The sequence below is a fragment of the Leucopleurus acutus genome (assembly GCF_964270905.1).
Source record: "Leucopleurus acutus genome assembly, chromosome: 16".
NCBI classification, from domain to species: domain Eukaryota; kingdom Metazoa; phylum Chordata; class Mammalia; order Artiodactyla; family Delphinidae; genus Leucopleurus; species Leucopleurus acutus.
Genome location: NC_139158.1, coordinates 25,958,950 through 25,981,859, shown reverse-complemented (window position 1 = coordinate 25,981,859; position 22,910 = coordinate 25,958,950). Strand labels below are relative to the sequence as shown.

The 22,910-nt window shown below is 47.0% G+C and overlaps 1 protein-coding gene and 1 pseudogene across 5 annotated transcripts in view; one reads left to right on the top strand and one right to left on the bottom strand.

Annotated features, from left to right (window-relative positions):
- LOC309973476 overlaps positions 1–8,172 on the bottom strand; it is a 29,741-nt pseudogene extending 21,569 nt beyond the window's left edge. Inside the window, exon 1 of the transcript in view lies at positions 7,829–8,172. The product of the transcript in view is annotated as an uncharacterized misc_RNA (transcript). The remainder of the gene's footprint in view (positions 1–7,828) is intronic.
- ABCC1 (ATP binding cassette subfamily C member 1 (ABCC1 blood group)) overlaps positions 8,156–22,910 on the top strand; it is a gene marked incomplete at its 5' end in the record, with an annotated part of 129,028 nt that continues 114,273 nt past the window's right edge. For 3 of the 4 annotated variants that reach the window (XM_082857401.1, XM_082857400.1, XM_082857399.1), the window contains one exon: positions 8,171–8,218. In XM_082857401.1, coding sequence (XP_082713527.1) covers positions 8,171–8,218 — 48 coding nt within the window. Of the gene's footprint in view, positions 8,219–22,910 lie in introns of all 4 variants that reach the window. The other variant, XM_082857402.1, reaches the window with a different exon arrangement.

Sequence of the window (22,910 nt, the reverse complement as noted above, 5' to 3'; positions counted from 1 at the left end):
GGTCACCCATGTTTGAATGCCTATTTGCCACACATCACATTATGATTCATTACCAGAAATTATTTGTAATAATCTATTATCCAACAAGTCTTGCAGTGCCTCCTTCATGTTGGTTGGAAGCAAATAGGAAATCATCCGAATTGCAAAAGGATTTGTTACCCAGTCCTTAGGGGCATTGCCTTTCCTAGCCACACACTATTATGTTTATGCTTTTGTTCGGCATCCAGGTTTTTACACCACAGCACAACATGCCTTAAGTAAGTTTCAAGATGACTGAGAAGCATTTGCCTTACTTTTACAAAGTGGAGGAAGGACAGTTGTGAAGGCAGGAACACCTTGGACGCAGGCCCTTTCTCAGGCATCTTAGTTCTAGGAGAGAGAACACACAGAAGCTGAGATCTAAACAGATTCTTTTTCTCCTCTATTGAGATATAATTTCATAAAGGTATGTTTTATACAGATATAGTTTAATAAAATGCACCCATTTGAAGTATCCATTTTGATGATGGGTTCTGACATGTATACACCTAATTTCCACTGCATTCAAGACATGGAAAATTTCCATCATTCCAGAAAGTTCCCCAATGTTCCCTTGCAGTCAATCCCCCCTCACCCAGTAGCTCCTATTCCGGGAAGAATGTATACTAACCTGAATCCAATCAAGCCTTTAGATCTAACGTTTACAGAAAATACAGGGGACAGAGGAACGCAGTAAACCATGCCAATGAAGAAACAAAAAAGGAGAAATCCAGAATGTGGGGTATTCTACAGTATGATTGTCTTGCTCTCCTCAACAGGACAATGTTTTATATATATATGAGAGTGGGGAGTATTCTAGATTAAAAGACACTTAAGAGACAAAACTACTAAATGTAGTACATGATCCTTAATTGTAGGAAAGTAAAAATTGGATCGGACTGAGAGATCCAAAACTCAGCCAGGCTGGGGTAACAGACATAATAAAGCTGGCTGCAAAGTTAACAGAAAATAGTATTTCTTCCAAGGACACTCATAGATTTAAAGTGCCACAGTACCCCCCCCCCCTCTTTGAGTGACCACTACTTTCTTACTCACTGAGAAACTTTGTTCTCTAAAATTATAGAAAATTTGCAGTTTGAAATTCTATGAGTACCAATGACATGCCTTTCTCTCTCCTGGAACTCAGACGCTGAGAAGCTGCCTTGAGTTCCAAGCCAGACACAGAGCTTCAGATAATGGTGTTCTGAATACAGTGGTCCACAATTATTGAACGCTGTAGTTTCGCAAAAACAGGACCCTGGGTCCACTTGGCAGTCCAGGCTGATACTAGCCCTTTTACTCCTCGACCTCTTTGAGCATATCAAACCCTGCTTCCCAGCTGCTAGCCCTGCTTCTGCCCCTCCCTGCCCAGCCCATGTTCTTGTCGACTGACAAAAAATGAACAGCCTAAAAGCTGAGATTATTAAATTATTAAAAAATTATGTTTTATTGTATGGACTTTCTGAGGACTCAAACCTGGGAGGCAGCCTCTCCAGATAGCTCTGAGGGTCTGCTCCGAAGAGGCAAGGGAGGAGCCAGGATATACAGGAGTTTTTGCAACAAAAGCCAGGTAGTTGGATCATCACAAAGTTACTGTTAATCAAAGAAAGCCAGGCATCTCAAGTCGATGAATATAGTGCTTCTCTATGCATGGGAAGATGCAAGAATCTGAGCTCACTGGAATCATTCCTTTGATAGGCACCTTAACTATCCAGGGCCAGTATCCTGCTTTTCTCCACCCTGAATCCTCTCAGGGTGCACAGTTGGAGGTGGTTGCAGGGGCTGATGGCTTGATGGCCACAACATCCTTTGTTTACTGATATGGCAGGTGACATTCTTCATCACAGTCTATTTTTCACCCAGCAGCCCAAGTGATGCTGATAAACTCAAGTCACACCAGCTCCTCTGCTCAATTCCCTCCCGTGACCTCCTGCTTCACTCCAAGGATAACCAAGTCATCGCTGGGGCCTACAAGGCCCTATGAGAACTGGCTGCATCTCCGTTCCAACCCCCCTGGGTTCTCTGCTCCTCCCCAAGCTTGGCTGTCTTGCCTCAGCCCAGGCCTTTGATTTAGTACTCCCCCAAAATCCACTCTCACTTCGTACATTTACTTAAATGCCACCTCCTTGGCCTGTCTTCCCTGATCACTGAGTCTAGATATCCACCCTCCTGACCCATACTGTACATTTTTCTTCTCAGCATTTAACTATCCTAAGTCGTCTATATTAAACTCTGTCCTATTTATCTTGTAAACAGGTAAATCTCTTTCTCTCTCCCACTAGAATCTCAGCTCCACCAGAAGTGTGGGCAGGGGATTTTGGTATGTTTTGCTCCCTGATGTAGGCCAAACTCCTAGACCAGAGGTCAGTACAATTTTTCAGGTAAAGAGCAAGGCAGTAAACATTTTAGGCTTTTTGGTCACGCGGTCTCTGTTGCAACTACCCAGTTCTGAGGTTGTAGCATGAAAACAGCCATGAAAAAAATACATAAAAGGGGACTTCCCTGGTGGTGCAGCAGTTAAGAATCCACCTGTCAATGCAGGGGACACGGGTTCGAGCCCTGGTCTAGGAAAATCCCACATGCCTCGGAGCAACTAAGCCCATGCGCCACAACTACTGAGTCTGAGCTCTAGAGCCCGTGAGCCACAACTAGAGAAAGCCCGCACACAGGAACAAAGACCCAACGCAGCCAAAAAAAAAAAAAGAATTCCATAGAGCATTAAAAAATAAAATACATAAAAGGACATGTGGGACTGTGTTCCAATAAAACTTTATTTATACAAACAGGTGGCTGGTGGTAGTTTGCCATCTCCTGCCCAGAACACAGTTTGGCAATAAATATTTGCTGATTGAATTGTGAAGGAAGATAAAGTCATGCTCTTATTCTAGGAAGAAGAAGAACCAATTAAAAAATTTCAGGGACTTCCCTAGTGGTCCAGTGGCTGAGACTCTGCACTCTCAATGCAGGGGTCGGGGTTCGACCCCTGGTCAGGAAACTAGATCCCGCAGGCCACAACTAAATATCCCACATGCCACAACTAAAGATCCCATGTGCTGCAGCTAAGACCCGATGCAGCCAGATAAATAAATAAATAAATAAATAAAAAGAATTTGAGGGTCTGGCAGGAATAATTGGGGAAAGGAAGGGTAAAAGACAATTTAAAAAAAAATTCAGATCGTGTTAGAGCAGGGGTGAGATGAGGGGATGGTGGCTACTCGAGGTAAATGAAGTAGGGAAGCCTCTCTAAGGAGATGGCATTCGAGCTTAGGCTGGGCGAGCAGGGAGCCCAGGCTACTTGAAGCTTCAGAGGCTGAGGGTTCCAGGCAGAGGGATCGGCAGGGGGAAAGATTTGGAGGTGGGTTGGGCTTGGGGTGTTCAAGAAACAGAAAGCTCTCAGTGTGGCTGCAGCAGCACAGCGACTGAAGACAAAGGGGTTCAAGATGACATTGGGGGTGGGCAAGAACCATATCATAGAGGCCTAGTAGGATTTTTTTTTTAAACCACTCTATTTTGCTTTCTTTTTTCATATATATTTTTTATTGTGATAAAATGTACACAACATAAAATTTACCATCTTGACCATTTTTAAGTGTATAGTTCTGTGGCATTAATTATACTCATACTGTTGTCCAACTGTCCCCACCATCCGCCTCCAAAACTTTTTCTTCTTCTCAGATGGAAACTCTATACCCATTAAACACTAAGTCCCCATCTCCCACCTCACCCCTGGCAACCACCATTCTACTGTCTCTATGAACTTGACTACTCTGGGAACTTCATGTAAGTGGATGCATACAATATTTCTCCTTTTATGACTGTCTTATTTCACTTGGCATAATGTCTTCAAAGTTCACCCTTGTAGCATGTGTCAAATTTTCTTTCCCTTTTAAGGCTGAATAATATTCCATTACATGTATAGATGACGTTTTGTTTATCTATGCATCTATTGATGGACACCTGGGCTGCTTTCACTTCCTGGCTATTGTGAACAATGCTGCTATGAACATGGGATGGGTGTGGAAATATCTTTTTAAGTTCCTGCTTTTACTTCTTTTGGGGGTCTACCCAGAAATGGAATTGCTGGATCACATCCAGTAGGATTTTGTATTAAGCACGATAGGAGGCCAGGGGGGCTTTATGCAGGGGTGTTGCTTCCTTGCTTTAATAGGACTCCTCTGGTTGCTGTGTTGAGCTCTGATTGCAGTGGGGAGGGACAGGGATGGGGAGACCGGGCAGGAGGCTGTTACAGCAGTCCAGGTGAGAGACAGCAGTAGCTGGAAGATTCCAGTATGGCTGGGGAGGCCTATATGAAGCAAGTAAATTAGATGATTACAAATAGTGAAAAGTCCTGTGAAATAAATGAACAGGAACATGGTACTCTGATTTCAGGGAAAAACAAAAAGGATCTCTCTGGCATTCTTGATATATGATTCACTCAACTCATGGTCTACCAGGGCTGCTGATGCTTGAAATCCAGATCCCGTATTTTCACCATCAATTTATTTTGTTTGCTTTCATTGAGTGGGTTTGGCCCAGGGCCCAGAGCTGCTGGGTCTGAGGGTGTTCATTACTGTACTTGAGCCACAGGTGGGAAGGAAGGGGCTTGGAAAGAAGGGGAGGGGAAGACTTGTGAGTCTGTGGCTGAAAAAGAAGTGCGGAGGGGGTTTGGTGGTTAAAGCAGGGCTGAGTCTCCTCTCTGCCACATCCCAGCTGGGGGATCATGGGCAAATTATCTCATCCCTCTAACCATCAGTTTCTGCTCCTGGAAAACGGTATCCTCATTCATTTGGTCTGTCGTCTGCTTGCTTCTCACGAAGGCAGAGATCTTTGTTTTGTTTACCGAAGTGTCTACAGCACCTACATGGTAGGCCCTAATACATATTTTTATTTGATTTATTTATTTTCTATTTCAAATTTTCGTGTAAGTTATCACTTTTTTTTTTTTGGCTGCACTGTGTGGCATGTGGGATCTTAGTTCCCCGACCAGGGATTGAACCTGTGCCCCCTGCAGTGGCAGCACAGAGTCCTAACCATTGGACCACCAGGGAATTCCCTAATGTATAACTTTTACAAAGCAAAGCATAGCAAACTTAAGTGTCCAGCTCAACAAATTTTAAGATGTGTGTATGTGTGTAAACCATCTAATGACCACCAGATCAAGTTATAGAACATTTCCAGCTCTCCAGCAGGCTCTCTTGTACTTCGCCCTAATCACACTCCCTAAAGGTAACCACTATTCTGACATCAATCAACATTTATTAGTTTTTGCCTGTGCTTGGACTTCATCTAAATGGGATCATGAAAAATGTACTCTTTCATGTTTGGCTTCTTTTGCTCCTTATTATGTGTCGTGAGATTTGTCCATAATGTTACATGCGTTAGTAGTTTGATCCTTTTTATGTTTTTGCTGTGTCACATCACAATTTATTCATCCTTTTGACTATTGATGGACAGTCAGGCTGTCTCTAGTTTTGGGCTATTTGAATAAAGCTGTTCTGGACATTTTTGGTAGATGGTCTTTTGGTCTTTTGATGACAGATTTTGGTCTTTTGATGGACAAAAGCACTCCTTTCTCTGGGAAAGGAGTGGAATTGCTATGTCACCATGTAGTTGTATGTTTAGCTTTAGCAAAAATTGCCAAACGGTTTTCCAAAGTGGTTGAACCAATTTTCACTTCCACTAACAGAGGGTGAGTTTCGGTTGTTCCGCGTCTTTGCCAAGACTTGGCGTTTTCATTTCAGTCATTCTGGTGGGTGGGTAATGGTATTTCACTGGGTTTTACTTGCATTTCCCTGATGACTAATGATGTTGAACACCTTTTCATAAAAATAAATATTTGTTGAAAGAATGGATGAATAAAGAATTTGAATAAAAATGGAAAGAAATCTGACCATCTCGTACCCTGCTTAAAATCCAGAAATGGCTCCCCATCACTCGGGGGGCCAGGCTGAAACCCCTCCTCCAGCCAACAAGATCTTGCATGCTCTGGCCCCTCCTGATCCCTCCTGCCCCAGATGAGTCCCTTCTGCTTCTGTCTCTGATTCCTACCACCCAGACTGTCTTCAGGTTCCTCCAGGGACTTGCTCTGTCCTGCTTCATGGTTTTCCATAAGCTGTTTTCTTCATCCCAGAACACAGCCCAGGCCTCATGAAACCAGACTCATCACTTGTATCCCAGTTCAAAAGACCCTTCCTCCAGGAAGCCTTCACTGACTTCCACTGCCAGTAGGCCAGGAGGACCCTTTAAAACCCTCTTACTCCCACTTTTTCTTCCTAGCTTTTATCACAGCTGTAAATATACTTTGTGTGATTATTTGATTAACCTGTTCCCCTCCCATTAAAAAAAAACACTTTAAACACCCCTCCCCCGCAAGAAACCCCAACACTTTAAGCACCATAAGAGCAGCAACTTTGTCCTGTTTCCAGAAAGACCTGGCGTATAGTAGATGCTCAGTAAGTATTTTTTAAATGTATAAATGTCAAAGCAACAGCTCAAAGAGCATTATAACCTGAAAGTAATTATCCCATAAAAACTCACTCACCCTGAGGGGAACCTGGGCCAATAAAAAAAAGTCACAGAAAACAATGCTATCTCCCTCCCTCCCTCACTAGGTTCATGGCAGGGCAGTGGCAGGCGGAGGGGGGGCGGTCTCAAGTTCAATCACTCTTCCTGTTTTATTTGGTGCAGCTGGTGTGTGTGTGTGTGTGTGTGTGTGTGTGTGTGTGTGTGTGTGTGTGTGTGTGTGTGTGTGTGTGTGTGTGTGTGTGTGTGTGTGTGTGTGTGTGTGTAATGGAAACCATACATCAGGCAGGGGATTAGGGAGGAAAGCTTTGACTCCCAGGCCCCAGGCCCAGCTTCTGTCACTGGCTGCCTGTGTATTAAAAAGAGACAGTATAGTATGCATTCCTTGGAAAATCTGAACAAAATGAGTGAGAACACTCTACCGTCTCCTCATCGAATCTGAGGTCCAAAAAAAAAGGAAAAAAAAAAAAAAGAGACAGTATGGCAAGATGGTTAGCATTATAGATTCCTCCCTTCCCGATCAGTCAGCTTGGATTCAAGGTTTGGTTCAGCCACTTACGGTCTACATAATCCCTGACAAAGTACTCTGCCTCAGTGGGCCTCAGTCTCCTCAACTGTAAGATGGGGATAATAATAGTACTTACCTCTTGGGGTTCTTGTGAGCATTACACATGTTAATTCATGTTCATTGCTAACAGCTCAGCCTTGGGAAGCCCCATGACTGTGAATGCTTGTTAATTATTACTGTATCTCTAGTCCTCAGTTTCTTTACCTCAAAGGTAAAGATCAGTAACCTGGTTATTTCCTAAGTGCTGCAGAGAAGGTGGAGAAAATGTCAAAGCTGCTTGCACACAGCTGTTTGGGTTAGAGATTGGAGCCTTCAGGCTACGAGTGCTCTGGAGTCAGACTGGTCATGGGTTCCAGCCCCACTTTTGCCACTTGCCAGCTGTGTGACCTTGGGCAAGTCGCTTCACCTCTCTGAGCCTCAGTTTCTCCACCTGTAAAGCATAGATTAAATAGAGTATCCACCTCCTACTGTTTCTGCGTCAGCTCTGGAGTCAGCAGGCTGGGTAAGCCCGGTGACCCTGGAGAAGTCACTCAAACCTCTCTGCCTCTTCTTTTCTTCCTTCATGAAAAGGGAGTCATAACAGTGAGGGTGCAGTGAGGACGCAGCTACGGTGTCTGGCACTCTCCTGGCTCATAGATGGATAAGTACACTCTATTTCCCCCGGTTGTTTCTATTACTAATGCTGTCGTCGTCGTTGTTGTTACAGCAGGATTTGAAAACTGGTCGCGGGGTCTGGACGCAAAGGTCGCGGCCGCATCTACAGCGGACTTCCCCGGGCCTCCTATGAGGGGGTAAGATCGGGCGCCCGAGGGTCCGGGGCCAACCGGCCGGACCAGCGACGGTGCAACCTCCCGCCGTGGCCCAAGCGGGCCGGACGAGGTGAGCGGGGCGGGGCCGTGCGGGGCGGGGCCGCCGCATCCCCGTGACGCGCCGGCCAACCAGGCGGCGTTGCGGCCCCGGCTCCCTCCGCCGCTGCCTCCCGCCCTCGCCGCCGCCGCCGCCGCCGCCGCCAGCAGCCGGGCTAGTCCGTCCGCCGCTGCCCGCCGTGCCCGAGCCGGCCGCATGGCGCTCCGCGGCTTCTGCAGCGTCGATGGCTCAGACCCCTTCTGGGTAAGTGCTCGGCGGCCTCCCGTGCCGCGTGGGGCCGGCGGCGGGGAGCGGGAGGGAGGGAGGCCGGCGGGCGGGGAGGCAGGAGGTTAGGGCGAAGCGCCGGGAAGGGCGGGCCGGGCCCGCAGCCCCGGGGACCCCTGCCGCCCCGAGCGCCGGGCTCCCCACCCAGCAGCTGGTCTGGGGGCTCCGCTCCCCAACCCGCCCGCGGCCGGCCCCTTCGGGAGTGCTGCTGAGGGGGGAAAACTTGGGTGACTCGGCTCCGGGGAAGCAGGGCGTTGGGGAGGGGTTGCCTGTGCCCGGCTCTGGGGCTTTTGGGGGAAGGTGAGGGGCCAGAGCCTGGGGGAGGGGGCTGAAAAGAGGGGCCCTGTCCGCTCTGGGGTTCCCTTTTCGATTAAAAATAACCTGCCGGGGAAGGAGGCGCCAGAGGTGGGGGGTGTCTCGCTGCTTAAGTTCCCCCATCTCCTTTGTGGTTTGGAGCCCCCCTTTCGCAAACACCCCGTTACCAAAGGGCTGAGCTGGGGAAGGGCTCAGGCTATGGAAAGGGGCTTCCAGCGACTGGGTTGAGGTTTTCCCCCTCCCCACTTGTTTTGCATCCATATTAGTCTCCTGTGGTTACAATTTTTTTGGTCATCTTTTACTTTCCTTTTGCTTATACTTTGAGGGGAGTTTGGGGGAACGGGGAAAATTAGGGAAGTTTGAGGAACAGCCAGGAAAGAAGGTAGGGCTGCTCACCCCTGCTCTGACTTGCCTGACCCTGGGGTCAGGTTTGGGGTGCAGCTGAGGATGCCCAGTATCCTGGTACCAGTGGGCGTGCCATTCCACCCCCTGAATCGTGAGGCTCGTCTCTGTGGGGACCCCCACCTCCAGGTTTCTTCTGAATGTCCATTGCTGAGCCTGCTGAGTCTTCGGAGTCCGTTCTCTGTGGTTTAATCCCCAGTGTCTTGGGCTTTAGTTTCCCAGTAATGCTATTTGCCTCTTTGTTACAGGAAGCACTCTTGTGTCCCACCATCTTGATTATTGGTAAACACGGAATGCAGTTCTGGACAGGATAGTTTTCCCACTTGTGTTTAGGAATCAGGAGAGGGAAACACCCTTGGTTCTTTGGAGCCAGTGATTAGCATCCAAAAATACCTTCTTGTTCTGTTTTGTGGTCCTCTCCTTGCAGGCTGCATTTGGAGTGTTGAAAAGTCATCCTGGGGGGCCCCGTGGGAAAGGCTTTATTTTTGGGAGGTATCACTTGGTAGAATAACAAAACACTGCTGGGTATGTCTCACATTTTCAGGCCAGTGGGATCAGAGATTTACTCTGGGGCTGGAAATAGTCCAGAGCTTTGCACTCAAGGTCCAGGACTAATTGGAGAGCAGACTTATTTGCAAAGTAGTGTTGTACTTAGCAGAGAGAGGAGAATCTGAGGAGTCCTTGCTCCCCGTACCTGGTGTAACAACAGCAAGATGATTTCTGCAAGAATCAGATGGGGATCTGGTCTAGTGCTGGCTGTGAATACTGGAGTATTTCCTTGTTTATTTTCTTCTCATAAATTACAGAGGGGAAAAAATAGGCGGCTGTAAATTAGATTCTGCACCAGGGTGTATTTCATTGATGGCAACTGGCAGTTGACGTCTAGTCAGGTTTTCCAAAGTCGACTGGGTTTGGGGGTGTCCTCCGTTTATTTAGCTAAAGAAGCTCATCCGGGGAAACAGTTGTGTTTTTTCTCCTGCAAGGACTTTTGCTACAGAAGTTGCCAGGTGGTTGGCTTTCCCTTCTGCCAGGCCCTGCATCTTTCCCCAGTCTTTGGCCCTGCAGACTTTTCTCTGCGCTCCCTCCCTCTGGATTTCTGGACTTGCTGGATGTCCCAATTTCTGGAGGTGCCCTGGAACCAGAGTTTGAGAGTAGGCAGCTGGGGCATGAGAACTTCCAGGTAGCAGGAGAAACCAAAGTAATTGAAAGCAGGTGACTTCTGTGTTTTCCAGGGCACACACTCAAGGCCGGGAGAGACTCTGTGACCTTGGGCAAGCCAGTGTGCCTCTCTGTGCCTCAGTTTCCTCATCTGTAAAGTGGGGGTAGGGGCCCCCAAAGTCTCAACCTCCTGCGGTGGTTTTGAAAAGTAAATGAGTCCATCTGTGCAAGTGGCTCAGCCTGTGCCCTGCACAGAGTTAAGCAGAGGTTATTATGCTTCTTTCCAAAGATGAAGTTGTGTGTTTCGAGTTGCTTGTCCTTCCTTTGGACCCACTTTTTCTTCACCTGGGGCATGGGATTGGGCCACCCACCCAGTCATGCCTGCCTCCTCCCTTGACCAAGGTCATGTGTTTAGAAATCAAGGTGACTAGCCCACCTGAGACTCTAGTCAGAGCTTTGTTCCTGGGCCAGTGCCGGCCTCTGAGCCCCAGGAAATGGCCAGAAAAACCTGCACGTGGAAATAGCCTGTGGTGAGTGTTTGGCTGACTTCCCACCTTCACCCAGGCAAATGCTCTGGGATGGAAAAAGAGGAACTTGGTTATCTAAATGGAAAACAGGGGCTGAGTTCCCCAGCGCTGGGTTTGCCTTTGTTTTTTTTTTGAGGGTGGTTGTAGGGGGGCGGGTAGGAAGGACTGTTTTGTGGCTGATGTTTAAATGATGGTTTGGAAAATGGGCACGGGCCTCCCCTTGCGAGTTAATTTTTTTTAAAAATTCATTTATTAATGTGTTGCGTGTCCAGTGTAGAAAAATCAGAAAATGTCGAAAAGTAAGCGACAAGTCAGTAAGCAGTGGAGTATGGCGGCTCTGAGCAGTGCTCACATCCCTGGGGTTCAAATCCTGGCTCTGCAGCTTGGGCGAGTTACTTCCCCCTCCATGCCTCAGTTTCCCCATGTGTATAATGAGGATGGTAACACGGTACCAAGAGAATCCTTGGCAGGTGCTTAGAATGTTGCTGCTTGGTATACAGTTAGCACTTAGTACATGTGAGCGGTGCAACAACTGGAATTTTCTAGTTAATTTTTGCTGCTGTACCTGCTGCTGCTGGGGATGAACAGAAGTGGTGGATCTGTGTCATGGTTCATGGAGTCCTGCTAATATTTGGTCCTGGTGCTGATACTTGCCACGGAGCTGCCCTGAACCATCTTCCACCTGAGTAACCCCCTGAATATTCAATTTAGCTGCTAAAGGGTGGGAGAAAAGGAGTATTTTAGAAACCATTTGAAATTCTTCTTGGGGTAAGGTCTGACCTTGGGGTCAGGCTAATTCCTGGTGTAATTAGCTCCCTTAGGCTTTACAACAATGTAGAATGAGAGGATTTATTTTTCCCCCATTCTTCAAATTTTCTATGGGTTTTTAGATGCATCACCGTGCCTTCCTCCACCTTCCTCTCTGCCCCTCCTTCCAGTCTCCTCTCTCCCTTGCGGATTAGAGCCAAAGGGGCCCTGGAACTGATGGGGTCTTCCCCTCCGTCCACCCCACTTCACGCATGTTGAATCTGAGGCCCAGAATGGCAGCGTGACAAGGCGGATGGCTTTGGGAGGAGAAAAGCCATTTGAGAGGCTAGGGCAGGGCAAGGGCTAGCTCAGGGTTCCTGGGTTCCCCTCCAGCCTTGCAGAACGAAGCCCCAGCGACCCAACAACAAGGAGCAGTGATCTTCTCCCAGCTGGACCGGCTCTGTTTGTGATAGTCTTGGAGGAGCCTCACGTTTGGAACCCAGTGGTGGATGGAAAATCTCTCTTTCCATTTGTGTTCTCAACTTTTTGGAACTAACGTCTCCACCTGGGTGTCTCATGGGTGGCTCCAGTTTACCGCGTCGCACATGGAACTTGGAGCCCCCTCACCCCAGCCCTCCCCATCTCAGCTGATGGCAGCCCTGTCCCCAGAGGCTCAGGCCCAAACCCTGCGTCATCCTTGACTCCCCACCTTTGCCTCCCGTTGCACAGCTGATCTCTCAGCAAATCCTGTTGTTTGTTCCTTCAGAATGCCTGCTTCTCACTGCTTCTCCAGCTGCTGCTCTGGCCAGAGCCACCATGGGCTCAATCCTGCATTTGGGTGTTTCCGCCTCAGTGCGTTCCCTGCTGCCCTCCTTGGCCCCTACAGTCTGGTCTCAACCCCGCAGCCAGAGGGCTCCTGTTAAAGACAGAGGTCAGATCCTCTCCCCCTTCTGCCCAAGACCCTGCAGCGACGCCCCACTTCCCTCAGGAAAAAAGCCAGAGGGCTTAGAGAGGCTTACAAGGCCTGACAGCATCTGGTCCCCTCACCTCTCTGACCACATCACCTGGTACTTTCTGTCTCCCTCACACTGCCTCAGGACCTTTGCAGTTGCTGTTTCCCCTGCCCAGAATGCTCCTGCACCTTCAAATCCTTGTTCAGATGTCACCCCAGTCAGCCTTTCCCTGACTCCCTGCTGCTTCCTTGTATTCCCAGTCCTCTGGCTCCTCCCAACCCCCCCTCCCCAACCCAGTACGTACTGCCATCTACACCAAATCTTTTTTTTTTTTTTTTTTTTTGCGGTACGCGGGCCTTTCACTGTTGTGGCCTCTCCCGTTGCGGAGCACAGGCTCCGGACGCACAGGCCCAGCGGCCATGGCTCACGGGCCCAGCTGCTCCGCAGCATGTGGGATCCTCCCGGACCGGGGCCCGAACCCGCGTCCCCTGCATCGGCAGGCGGACTCTCAACCACTGCGCCACCAGGGAAGCCCTACACCAAATCTCTTACTTATTTGTTTTGTTTACTCCCTGTAAACTCTCACCAAAAGGTCAACTTCACAGGGACAGGGGTTTTGCCTGTGCTGTGTAATCTCAGCACCTGGAACAGTGCCTGGAACATAGTAGGTGCTCAGTAAGTATTTACTGAAGGAATGAATGACATGAAGCTTTGGAGTGGCTTGTGAGCTGGGTTGGAACCTCTTTCCAAAGCCCTCTAAGGATGAAATAGTCCCTTACCTGTTTGGAATAGATTCTCAGGTAGAACAAGCCTTCCAGCTTCCACATCCAACTGCTTATATTTTGTCTTGCAAAGGTCAGAACTGAGTCTGGTCCGTCCCTTTTTCCAGGACTCAGAGCCTGGCATACTGTGGGCGCCATTAGCATTTGAATTTGAGTGTCTGAGGTACGAGTTCCTTGGGGGGGAGTTAGATCTGGCCCACTGGTGTGCTGCTTTGACTTTATTTTAATGTTGAATTACTATGATTGCTAATATTTACAGATGGGGAGAATTCACAGAAAAATCTGCATTTCTGACTTTTGAAAAATCATTGCATGAGGGCCCATGTTTGTACGTGGTGGTGATCAGCTGGGGCTGCCCCCTGCAGAACAGGCCTGCTGGCCCCAGGTTGCCGCAGTCCCCGCTCCTCCTTATTGCGCTTTAATTCATAGGCCCGGCGTCCGTTGCCTTTTTTCTTCGTGCTTTCTTACCTGGTCTGCTTCCCTCACTGATGGACCCCACCTGGCACCCATAGGCATTTGAGTCGGCATCTCCTGCTTTGAAGCCCGGCCTTTTGGTGAGGTGACTGGGGCCGCTCTGGCTCACTGGTTTGGTGCTGCTCTAGCTTGGTCATGTTGGCAGGAGGGAGATGGATAAACAAATTATCAATGCCCGGGGAATTTGAAGCAAGCGTCTAGTTTGTGATGTCGGCTCCAGATTTTCATGGTGGGATAAGGTCTAGATTTCATCAGCTCTTAATGGTCAGTAAAACTCTAGCCCATAAAAACTTACCTGAACGTTTTGCCAAAAGGAATAAAGGGCTAATGAAATGGATTGAGATAATGACAAGGACTTGAACATCCTGAGGCGAGTGTCTCCCCCAACCTGGCATGGTAACTGAGACAGCGTCTCTTCCCGTGGAGCTGTGGAACCCCTGCTTCCCTCTTGAAGGCTGAGCAGTGAGGAAGCCGGCATGGGGGAGGGGTGGTAGGTGTGGAGCAGTTTCTCATCCTGGGCACTCTTGACCTTTTGGGCCAGATAACTCCGTCGTGGGTCTGCCCTGTGCGCTCTGGGCTGTTTGGCAGCATCCCTGGCCTCTACCCACTAAATACCAGTAGCACCTCCCCGCTGTTGTGACAACAAAAATGTCTTCAGACGTTGTCAGACGTCCCCTGGGTGGCGAAGTCCCACAGCCGTTGGTGGGGAGGAATCTGGAGGAGAAATCTGGGGCAAGACTTTTGCCTCACCCCTCCTGCATTTCCTTAAGTTTTTTTTTTTTTTGCGGTACGCGGGCCTCTCATGTGGGATCTTCCCGGACCGGGGCACGAACCCGTGTCCCCTGCATCGGCAGGTGGACTCTCAACCACTGCGCCACCAGGGAAGCCTTCCTTGAGTTTTTAGGCTGTTGAACGTCTCCCGTAATTGGCTTATTGGGGTTGCTGTGGAGAAGCTTAATGAGATGTTAAGGAGGTTAAACTCCAATTAGCTAGAGAAGCGATTGCAGCCGTTTCCATGCTGTTTGCCACTTTCCACCCAGGGCTTTTCTCCCCGAATCCATTTGGGTTGGGAGTGGGGTTTCTGACGGCTCAGTCCCATCGTGAAGTCCTGGTCCTTAGAGGTCAGCTTTGAAGCGCTGCTCGTTCATCTTCAACTGCCCCAGGATAGGTGGACAGTTACAAAGTCGAGACTCTACTTAAGTTTCCCCTTGGTTTAATTGTGGGGTTTCATCTCCTGGAGGAGGTTGCCAAGTTCTGGAAAATGGGTTCTAGGTGACCCGGGGAGGGTGGCATCCGGTACCCTCGGGGAATAATTCAGGTTTTTTGAGGCTTTTTCCTTCCCTCTCAGTGAGTTGTCTCTCTGAGAACCTCCGTTTACCTTTTATTGGCCTCTTGGGTAACTACGGATACTTGCTTGGGGATGCCTTCCTCTCTGGAGAGCAGTTTTCAAGTGCCTGCGTTTCCCCGGCACGGACAGCTTGATAGTGGTTTTTACAACACTGGATTCGTTCTCCTGTTCTTCCCGCAACCTTTTCTCACTCGTTCATTTATTCAGTCTTTTATTATTAATTGAGCATCTACAGGGTGCTGACACTATTCTAGACGCTGGGAATACAGCCACGAACAAGGCAGACGAGGTCCACGTTCTCATGGAGCTTACGCTGGGGATGACCAAAATGATTTTGGGTGGCGGCAAGTGCCGCAAAGATGTGAACTGGGAAGAACTGGGGTGCAAGCTATGATAGGGGCAAGTCCAGGGAAGGCTTTTTGGAGGAGGTGACATTTGACCTTTGACCTGAATGGCAAAGCTGGCTGTGCAAGGGCTGGGGGAAGGGAGCCTCAGACAGAGGGAACAACAGATGCAAAGACCCTGAGGTGCAGAGCCCGTCTCATGAAAATCTTGCCTGGAACATTCTGCAAAAATCCATAAAGCACTAATAAAATGGCTTGTGGTAATAATAAGGGTTTGGAAATTCCAAGGAAGAAGCTCACTGCAGCTTAGCGAGGAGATGGAGCGTTACTTGCTCCCCGATGGTCATGGGCTTTTGATCCATTTAGGTTTGAGCGAGTCTCAGGTTTATATTTTTCAATGAGTTTCATCTGTTTCAGAACCTTAGCTGCACCGTTCAGGGTCAGATCAAGTTGGAATTCCCCACTTGATTCCCCTTCAAAGCCTTTTCAGGACCCATTAAGATGATGAGGTGCTTTTCTTACACGATTAAAATGACTTTCTATAGATTGCTAGAAAACTCTTCTTTTTTTTTTTTGAAAACTCTTCTTTTAAAACTAGATGTTGGCGTGAAGTAAGTCAGAAAGAGAAAAACAAATACCGTATGCTAACACATATATATATGGAATCTAAAAAAAAAAAAAAGGTTCTGAAGAACCTAGGGGCAGGACAGGAATAAAGATGCAGACGTAGAAAATGGACTTGAGGATATGGGGAGGGGGAAGGGTAAGCTGGGACGAAGTGAGAGAGTGGCATAGACACATATACACTACCAAATGTAAAACAGATAGCTAGTGGGAAGCAGCCGCATAGCACAGGGAGACCAGCTGGGTGCTTTGTGACCACCTAGAGGGGTGGGATAGGGAGGGTGGGAGGGAGACGCAAGAGGGAAGAGATGTGGGGAATATATGTATACATATAGCTGATTCACTGTTATAAAGCAGAAACTAACACACCATTGTAAAGCAATTATACTGCAATAAAGATGTTAAAAACAAAACAAAACTAGATGTTGAATTGGCCTGGAAGATCTTGCACGGTAACTTTTTTGATTGTGCTTTTACTTACAAAAAATTATCATTTTAAAAAAGTTATAACTTTTTTAAAAAGTTATAAAAATCCCAGAATAAAACTATATTCTAGAAGAATATAAAGAGAAAGTAAAAGTTTCAGTGCTTCCTCTCCCTGTGCTCTGTTTGCAGAAGTCGCCATTCATGGTAGTTTCTTGGGTGTCCTAGAAAATTTCAAGCATATGCAAATATGTATGAAGGGTGAGGGGGTGGGGAGAGATTGAAAATGAGTATCTTTTTTTCCTCCCCAAATAGTTTCATATTCTAAATAATGTTCTGTATCTGGCTCCTTTCACTAAGAAACCAGTGTTGATTTTCTTTACATGTTAAGTCCATGCAAATTGAAAGAAAAAGGGAATAATACTTTGCAGGCCACACTTTCTTCTGTTAAGGACTGTGCTGTGTATTCACCCAGTCCTCCCTCAGTTGCTGTCAGGGTCCTTGGTTCCAGTTTTCAGTGTGATGAACCGTGCTGCCCCGAGCACTCATCTTGGTACTGTATGCAAATAGATGTAAACGACAAAGCAGAATAAATCCCTACCCCCAGCCCCCACCCCGAAATTGCTGGGTTGGGGGATATGTGCATTTTGAAATCTGACAGTTCTAATTGTCAGGTGGAGCTGTAGTTTATACTCCCACTAATGGACTCACCAACATTTATTAAGCACCTGCTGTGTTTGGGGCATTTGAGAGCATTGATCAGGCTGGGAATTGACCAGGCTCACGTTGCTTCCCTGTGTATGAGAGGGTTTTGCCCAGCGGAGTTAAACCTTACGTTCCAGTGGATTTGGTCCAGAGAATGATTGGTTTTGTTCTAATTTTAAAAAGATATGTTTAAACGTTCTTTGACGTCTTTGTTGTTTAAAAAGTGTTTTTACATCAACAATTTAACAACAGGTAAAAGTTTTACTCATAATCTAATGCTAATACATGCTAATACAACTAATACATGTGAATACAACTAATGCATGCTAATACAACTAATACATGCTAATACAAGCTGATACAACTCGGATTTAATTTTTACATGTAAACTTTCTAGTTTCATTGTAGAGTTCTTTTGTTCCCAAAGTGATACTCCTTGTGAGAAAACAACAGAGATATTTAAATAAAGTGTTAACTCTCTCTCTAATCAATAACCAAGCTATACTTCCTGTCCTTTCTCTGTAATCATGGAAATGTTTATAAACATAAATAATATGCTTAAAAATAAAATGGGTTATGTTATAATCATCACTTTATTTTTGCTTAACATATGATACATGGCAATACATAGAATCTCACTAGTAATTCCTTAGTGAATTGTATAATACAGATTTGCTATAATTAATTCAGCCATTTCCCAGCTAATAACATCGCTTGTGTTATTCCCCATTTTTTGTTTCTGTAAACAGTGCTCCAGTGAACATAAGAGTACATGGGTTAAAATTATGTAAATTTTAGTTTTTAATGGGTATTGGCTGGTTATTTTCCAGAAAAGTTGTGGCAAGTCCATTCCTAGTGACAGGGACTGAGAATTCCCATTTCTCTGCATCCTTCCTGGCACTGGACATGGCCGAATTCTGTTAATTTGATGGACAAAAAAGATATCTTTTTTCACCCACGTTTCCCTTAGAAGTTAGAAGCTGAGCATCCTACAACATATTCCCTGGTAATTTGCGTGTTCTTTTCTGTGCACGTCTTTCTTTCAGTGTCCTTTTTGTGCATCTTTACTCTGGTTTGCTTTTTCCTGTTAATTTGCGGGGCCTCTCAGTATATTGGGAATCTCGCCCCTTTGTCTGTCATGTGTGTCGCACATATTTTTCCATTGGCCATTGTTTGTTGGTGTGTTGACATCCGATTCTTGTCCAGATTTTTATGTGGTTTTGCAGGTTGCGCTTGTAAAGTGTGTACTATTTTCTATCCCACATTTTCATTTATTCTTGTAAGAATTTTCCCATGTTCCTGCACAACTTTTGTAATTATACCTTTAAATGTCCAAGCAGTAGTTCCTAGTATTGGTAGACTGTAATTTATATAATTATTGCCTGTGGTTTGACATTTAGGTTGCTGTTTCCCCCCTTCTTTTTTTTTTTTTCTCTCACAGAGAACATTGTAATGAATATCATATGGGTAGTGCCTGTTGACTTACTTTCTTGGAACATACTCTTAGGAGTGGAGTGAATATCTCAAATCATCGGAAAGGTTTTGTCCTATCTACAGCCTGGCTTGTGTTTAAAAAAGTGGTGGCTCAATTCTAGCAGGGTCTCTCTAAGGGTGCCCATCATTATTGTTGTTGTTTTTATGATTGTTAATAGCAGATGAGTGGTGCATATTAATGGCAGTGCCTTCTGCAGTCCCTCTAATCAGCTTTATAAGGCTGGAGACCAGTGGCCCAGGGGAAAGCTGGAGCTTTAGGGTGCTGGGGAAGGTGACCTGGTAGTTATAATTTAGATTACCCAGGAGCCCTGTGATAAGGCTTCTTCCTCAAAAACAGTTTCACTCACTCAGGGTCGCGGAGCAAAGACACGTGGTAGTTTAGGCTCTGAGGACTGCAGTTGTAGTGTAATGGGGCTCTCCCTTCTTTTACTTTTGTCCACTGAGATCCTTGTGGTCTAGGTGGACCACTTCACACTTGGTGCTGGGGTCAGGGCTGGCCTACTTCCAGCTCATTTGCATATTTGGTGGGGAGGGGTTGGAGAAATGGCCCCCCCCTCAGTCAGACCCTCTTTATTCCCAAAGAGGATATTAGTTGGGGGTGGTGGTGGGCGGCCAAGCATTGGCAGCTGAAGGCATGGGGATACTTGGGCGAGGAGAAGGTGTAGCTCCAAAGAAAGCCAGGGACACATACGGCTGGGGTCACGAGGCCAGCTTCAGGGGCCTGGGTGCGAAAATCGGTCCTGCCAGTTCCCGGTGTGCGACCTTGGGCCAGTCACTTCACCTCTGGGAGCCTCAGTGTCCTCATCTGTAAAGTGGGGATCATGATCATGCCGTGTATCTCACAGAGTTGGAAAGAAAAGAGGCAAGATATAGAGGATGCTTAGCTAAGCATGGCAGGCACTCGCTGTGGTGCTGCAGGAGGCTGGACAGGAGGGGACCGTGATGGACAGTTGGGGGGAGTGGAGTGGGGATTTCTGGTGTGGCAATTCTCTTCTGGTTTATCACCTCCTTGTAACCTCTGGGCCCACGCAGGCCTTGACAAAATCAGGATGGAGCCCAGCGCAATTTCAGGGATTCAGACTACCGGTCCCCAGCATCTGAGGATTTGGGCTAATTCGCCCAGTTGTTATGGGGTGTCTGTAGGGTGCCCGGGTCTGGATGAGGCATGCCAGGGTGTTGGGTGTCAGCTCTGAAATTGGGCTGATGGGTGGGGAAATTCATTATGCAGATTTTCTTTGTAGTTGAGGATGAAGAAGACTTGTTTAAGTACTTAAATACATGGCACAGGAGTGAAGGTGGGCTGTGACAGCTGAGACTGCTGACAGATGCATACTTGGGAAGTTCCAGGTTTTCAGTTACTGTAAAGATGGTCACGATTGAGTTACTTAAAGGGACTTCTTTTCTCTTATGCTCTTCTTTGTCTGACATTATAAGAGGTCCAGTATAAAATGAAACAGTACAGGAACCAGTATAGTAGAATGTGAAAATCCTCCATAATGATGCTCTTCTAGAGATAACCTCTTATTGGCATTTTAATTTTCAGTCTCTTTTCTCCGCACATCCCAAATATAAGATATTTTTTTAAAAGCAGAAATGGGATTTTCTGAAAACATTCTTTATGTTTCAGTAACTGTGCATCTTGGATTCGACCCATTTTTAACTAACATATTTACTCAAAGGTGAAATGTCAACATGAGCCTAATTAAGTAATTTGCTAATAATTGTTTCCTCTCCAGGCGGTCGGATAGCCTTGTTTTTTAACTTCTGTAAGGGAGATCTGGGAATGATGTGAAGCAAGGTTGGGTGGGTGTCAAAGGGGCATGTTTTCCACCCTCTTAGATGCCCCTTGCAGGAGACAGAGCCTTCGAGGGTCAGTGCGCCAAGACTGTGAGCTGTGCACAGAAGACAGAGCTCTCACCCCTTGGTCCCATAGCCTGGGCCCATTCAGTCGACATTCTCTGGGTGCTCTTGATTATCCTTGCACTGAACTTGATGCTGGGAGTCAAAGATGTGCAGAGCAGAGCTCCCTGCCACCTTTGAGTGCCAGTCTTGTCTGGGGATTGAACAAATGAGTGGAAAATCATAGCTGTGCAGTGCTACGAAAGGGAGCTCTGTGATGTAGTAGGGGGTTTGATCTGATCCAACGGAGGAAAGGAGAAACTTCCTGAGCCTATATGATATTATAGGTTTGGCTGTATGTGGCATAGACCCTAAACACAGTGGCTTAAGATAGAAGCTAAATTCTATCTGGTGTAAAAATCCTAGTTTGGTGTGGCAGCTCTGTCCCTGAGGGTGTCAGGGGCCCAGGCCCCTCCTGTCTTGTTGCTTTGCTGTCCCCAGGTGCCACCCACATTGTTGACCCAAGAATGTGTACCGCTGTGACTTCCCTGGTGGGCCAGTGGTTAAGAATCTGCCTTCCAGTGCAGGGGATGCGGGTTTGATCCCTAGTCGGGGAACTAAGATCCCACAGGTCGCGGGGCAACTAAGCCGGTGCACCACAACTACTAAGCCTGTGCGCTCTGGAGCCCGCATGCTGCAACTAAGACCCGACACAGCCAAAACTAAAATAAATAAATATTAAAAAAAAAAAAAAAAGGAATGTGCAGCCCCATGTCCACATTCCAGCCAGAGCGAAGGGGGCAGAAGGGTGCAACCCAGAAGTCACCCACATCACTCTGTTCACATCCCACTGGCCAGTACCTAGTCATGTGACCACATCTAGCTACAAGGGAGTCCGGGAAATGTAGTTTCTTTTCTGGACAGGCATGTGCCCAGCTGAAGATTAATTACTAGGGGTTCAGGAAGAGTGGGTATTGGAGTACAACTAGTAGTTTGCTACAAAGACAAAAGCAGAAGATAAGAGTGTTCTAGGCAGTGGAAAAAGCATGTACAAAAGCCCCAGCTTAACGAGAAAGGCCAGTGTGGAGATTGGAGAGAAGGGGGGCTGGCGTGAGGAGACAGACATGGACCTCTAGACTTGGATCCTCCAGAAAGTCTTGGTTGCTTGATTTACTGTCTTTAACACCAAGGCAGGGGTATTTTACATACAATCCTTACAGGCAGCTTCCTTTCTAGGTGTTGCAAAGAACCAATGACTGAATCAATTCTAGTCTTATTTATTTATTGGCTGTGGTGCATGGGATCTTCGTTGCTGAGCTCTGGCTTCTCTCTAGTTGTGGCACACAGGCTCCAGAGTACGTGGGCTCTGTAGCTGCTTCATGTGGGCTCAGTAGTTGTGGCACATGGGCTTAGTTGCCCCACTGCATGTGGGATCTTAGTTCCCCGACCAGGGATCGAACCGGTATCCCCTGCATTGCAAGATGGATTCTTAACCACTGGACAACCCGCGAAGTCCCCAATTTTAGTCTTTAGTCCTATTTTATTGGGTAACTTTGGTGAGGATTTATTTTTGTAAATAACATGCATTGAGGATTATTCTATGTCAAGTAGTGCCTTCTTTGTAAATACTTTGTTTGGGGCTCATGGTAATGCTGGGTATGTGCTCTTATGATCCCTTATTTAGATGTGGAAACTGAGGGCACAGTTAAACTTGCCCATGTTCACACAGCTGGCAAGGGTTGTAGACAGTGTTCAAAGCTTCCAGTGTGACCTCAGTGCCTGCCCTCTTCTCCACTGTCTCACCCTCAGTCCCTCGTGTGTAGTCTTCATGATTTTGGCATTTACATCTCACTTCATACCTACTAGGATTGCATTTGGCTCTAAGGAACAGAAAGCATAACTCCAGTGGCCTAGACCTAAAAGTATTTACTTTTTTACACATCAGGAGGTCTAGTACCTCTGGCGGTCGCTGGCATTGGATTAGTGACCCAGTGGTGTCAGGGCTGACACCACTTTCTTTGTCTTTCCCTCAAGGCCCCAGAATGGCTGCCATCACATGTAGGTTCAAGGTAGGGAGAGAGAAGGAGCACACCAGCCTCATTTACCTCTTTTTATTCAGGAGAGTAAAAATCTTCCCTCAAAGCTCCTCTCCTGGTGCTGTAGACTTCTGCTCGTGTCTCCTTGGCTGGAGCTGGATCACATGACCACCTGCAGCTAGTAGGGAGGCAGGGAAAGTGAGCATTTGGTTTTACGCTTCTTTAGCGGGAGACAGCGAGAGAGAAGGGAGTTGGGAAAGGCTGTTGAGGAAGCTAACCAATAGTGTCTGCCACCTACTTATTTACTACTTTTCTTTAAATAAGTTCACTTTTTTTTTTAAACCTAAATAAATTTATCCCAAAGGAAGTTTCATGTCACTTTTGAATTTCTGTGAGGTTGCAGGTTGGTCATATTCTTGTATTTACCTAATAGCTGTTAAATATGTCACCACTAAATGAAAAAATAGGATATTCTGCAAACTGCCTAGATCAGTGCTTCT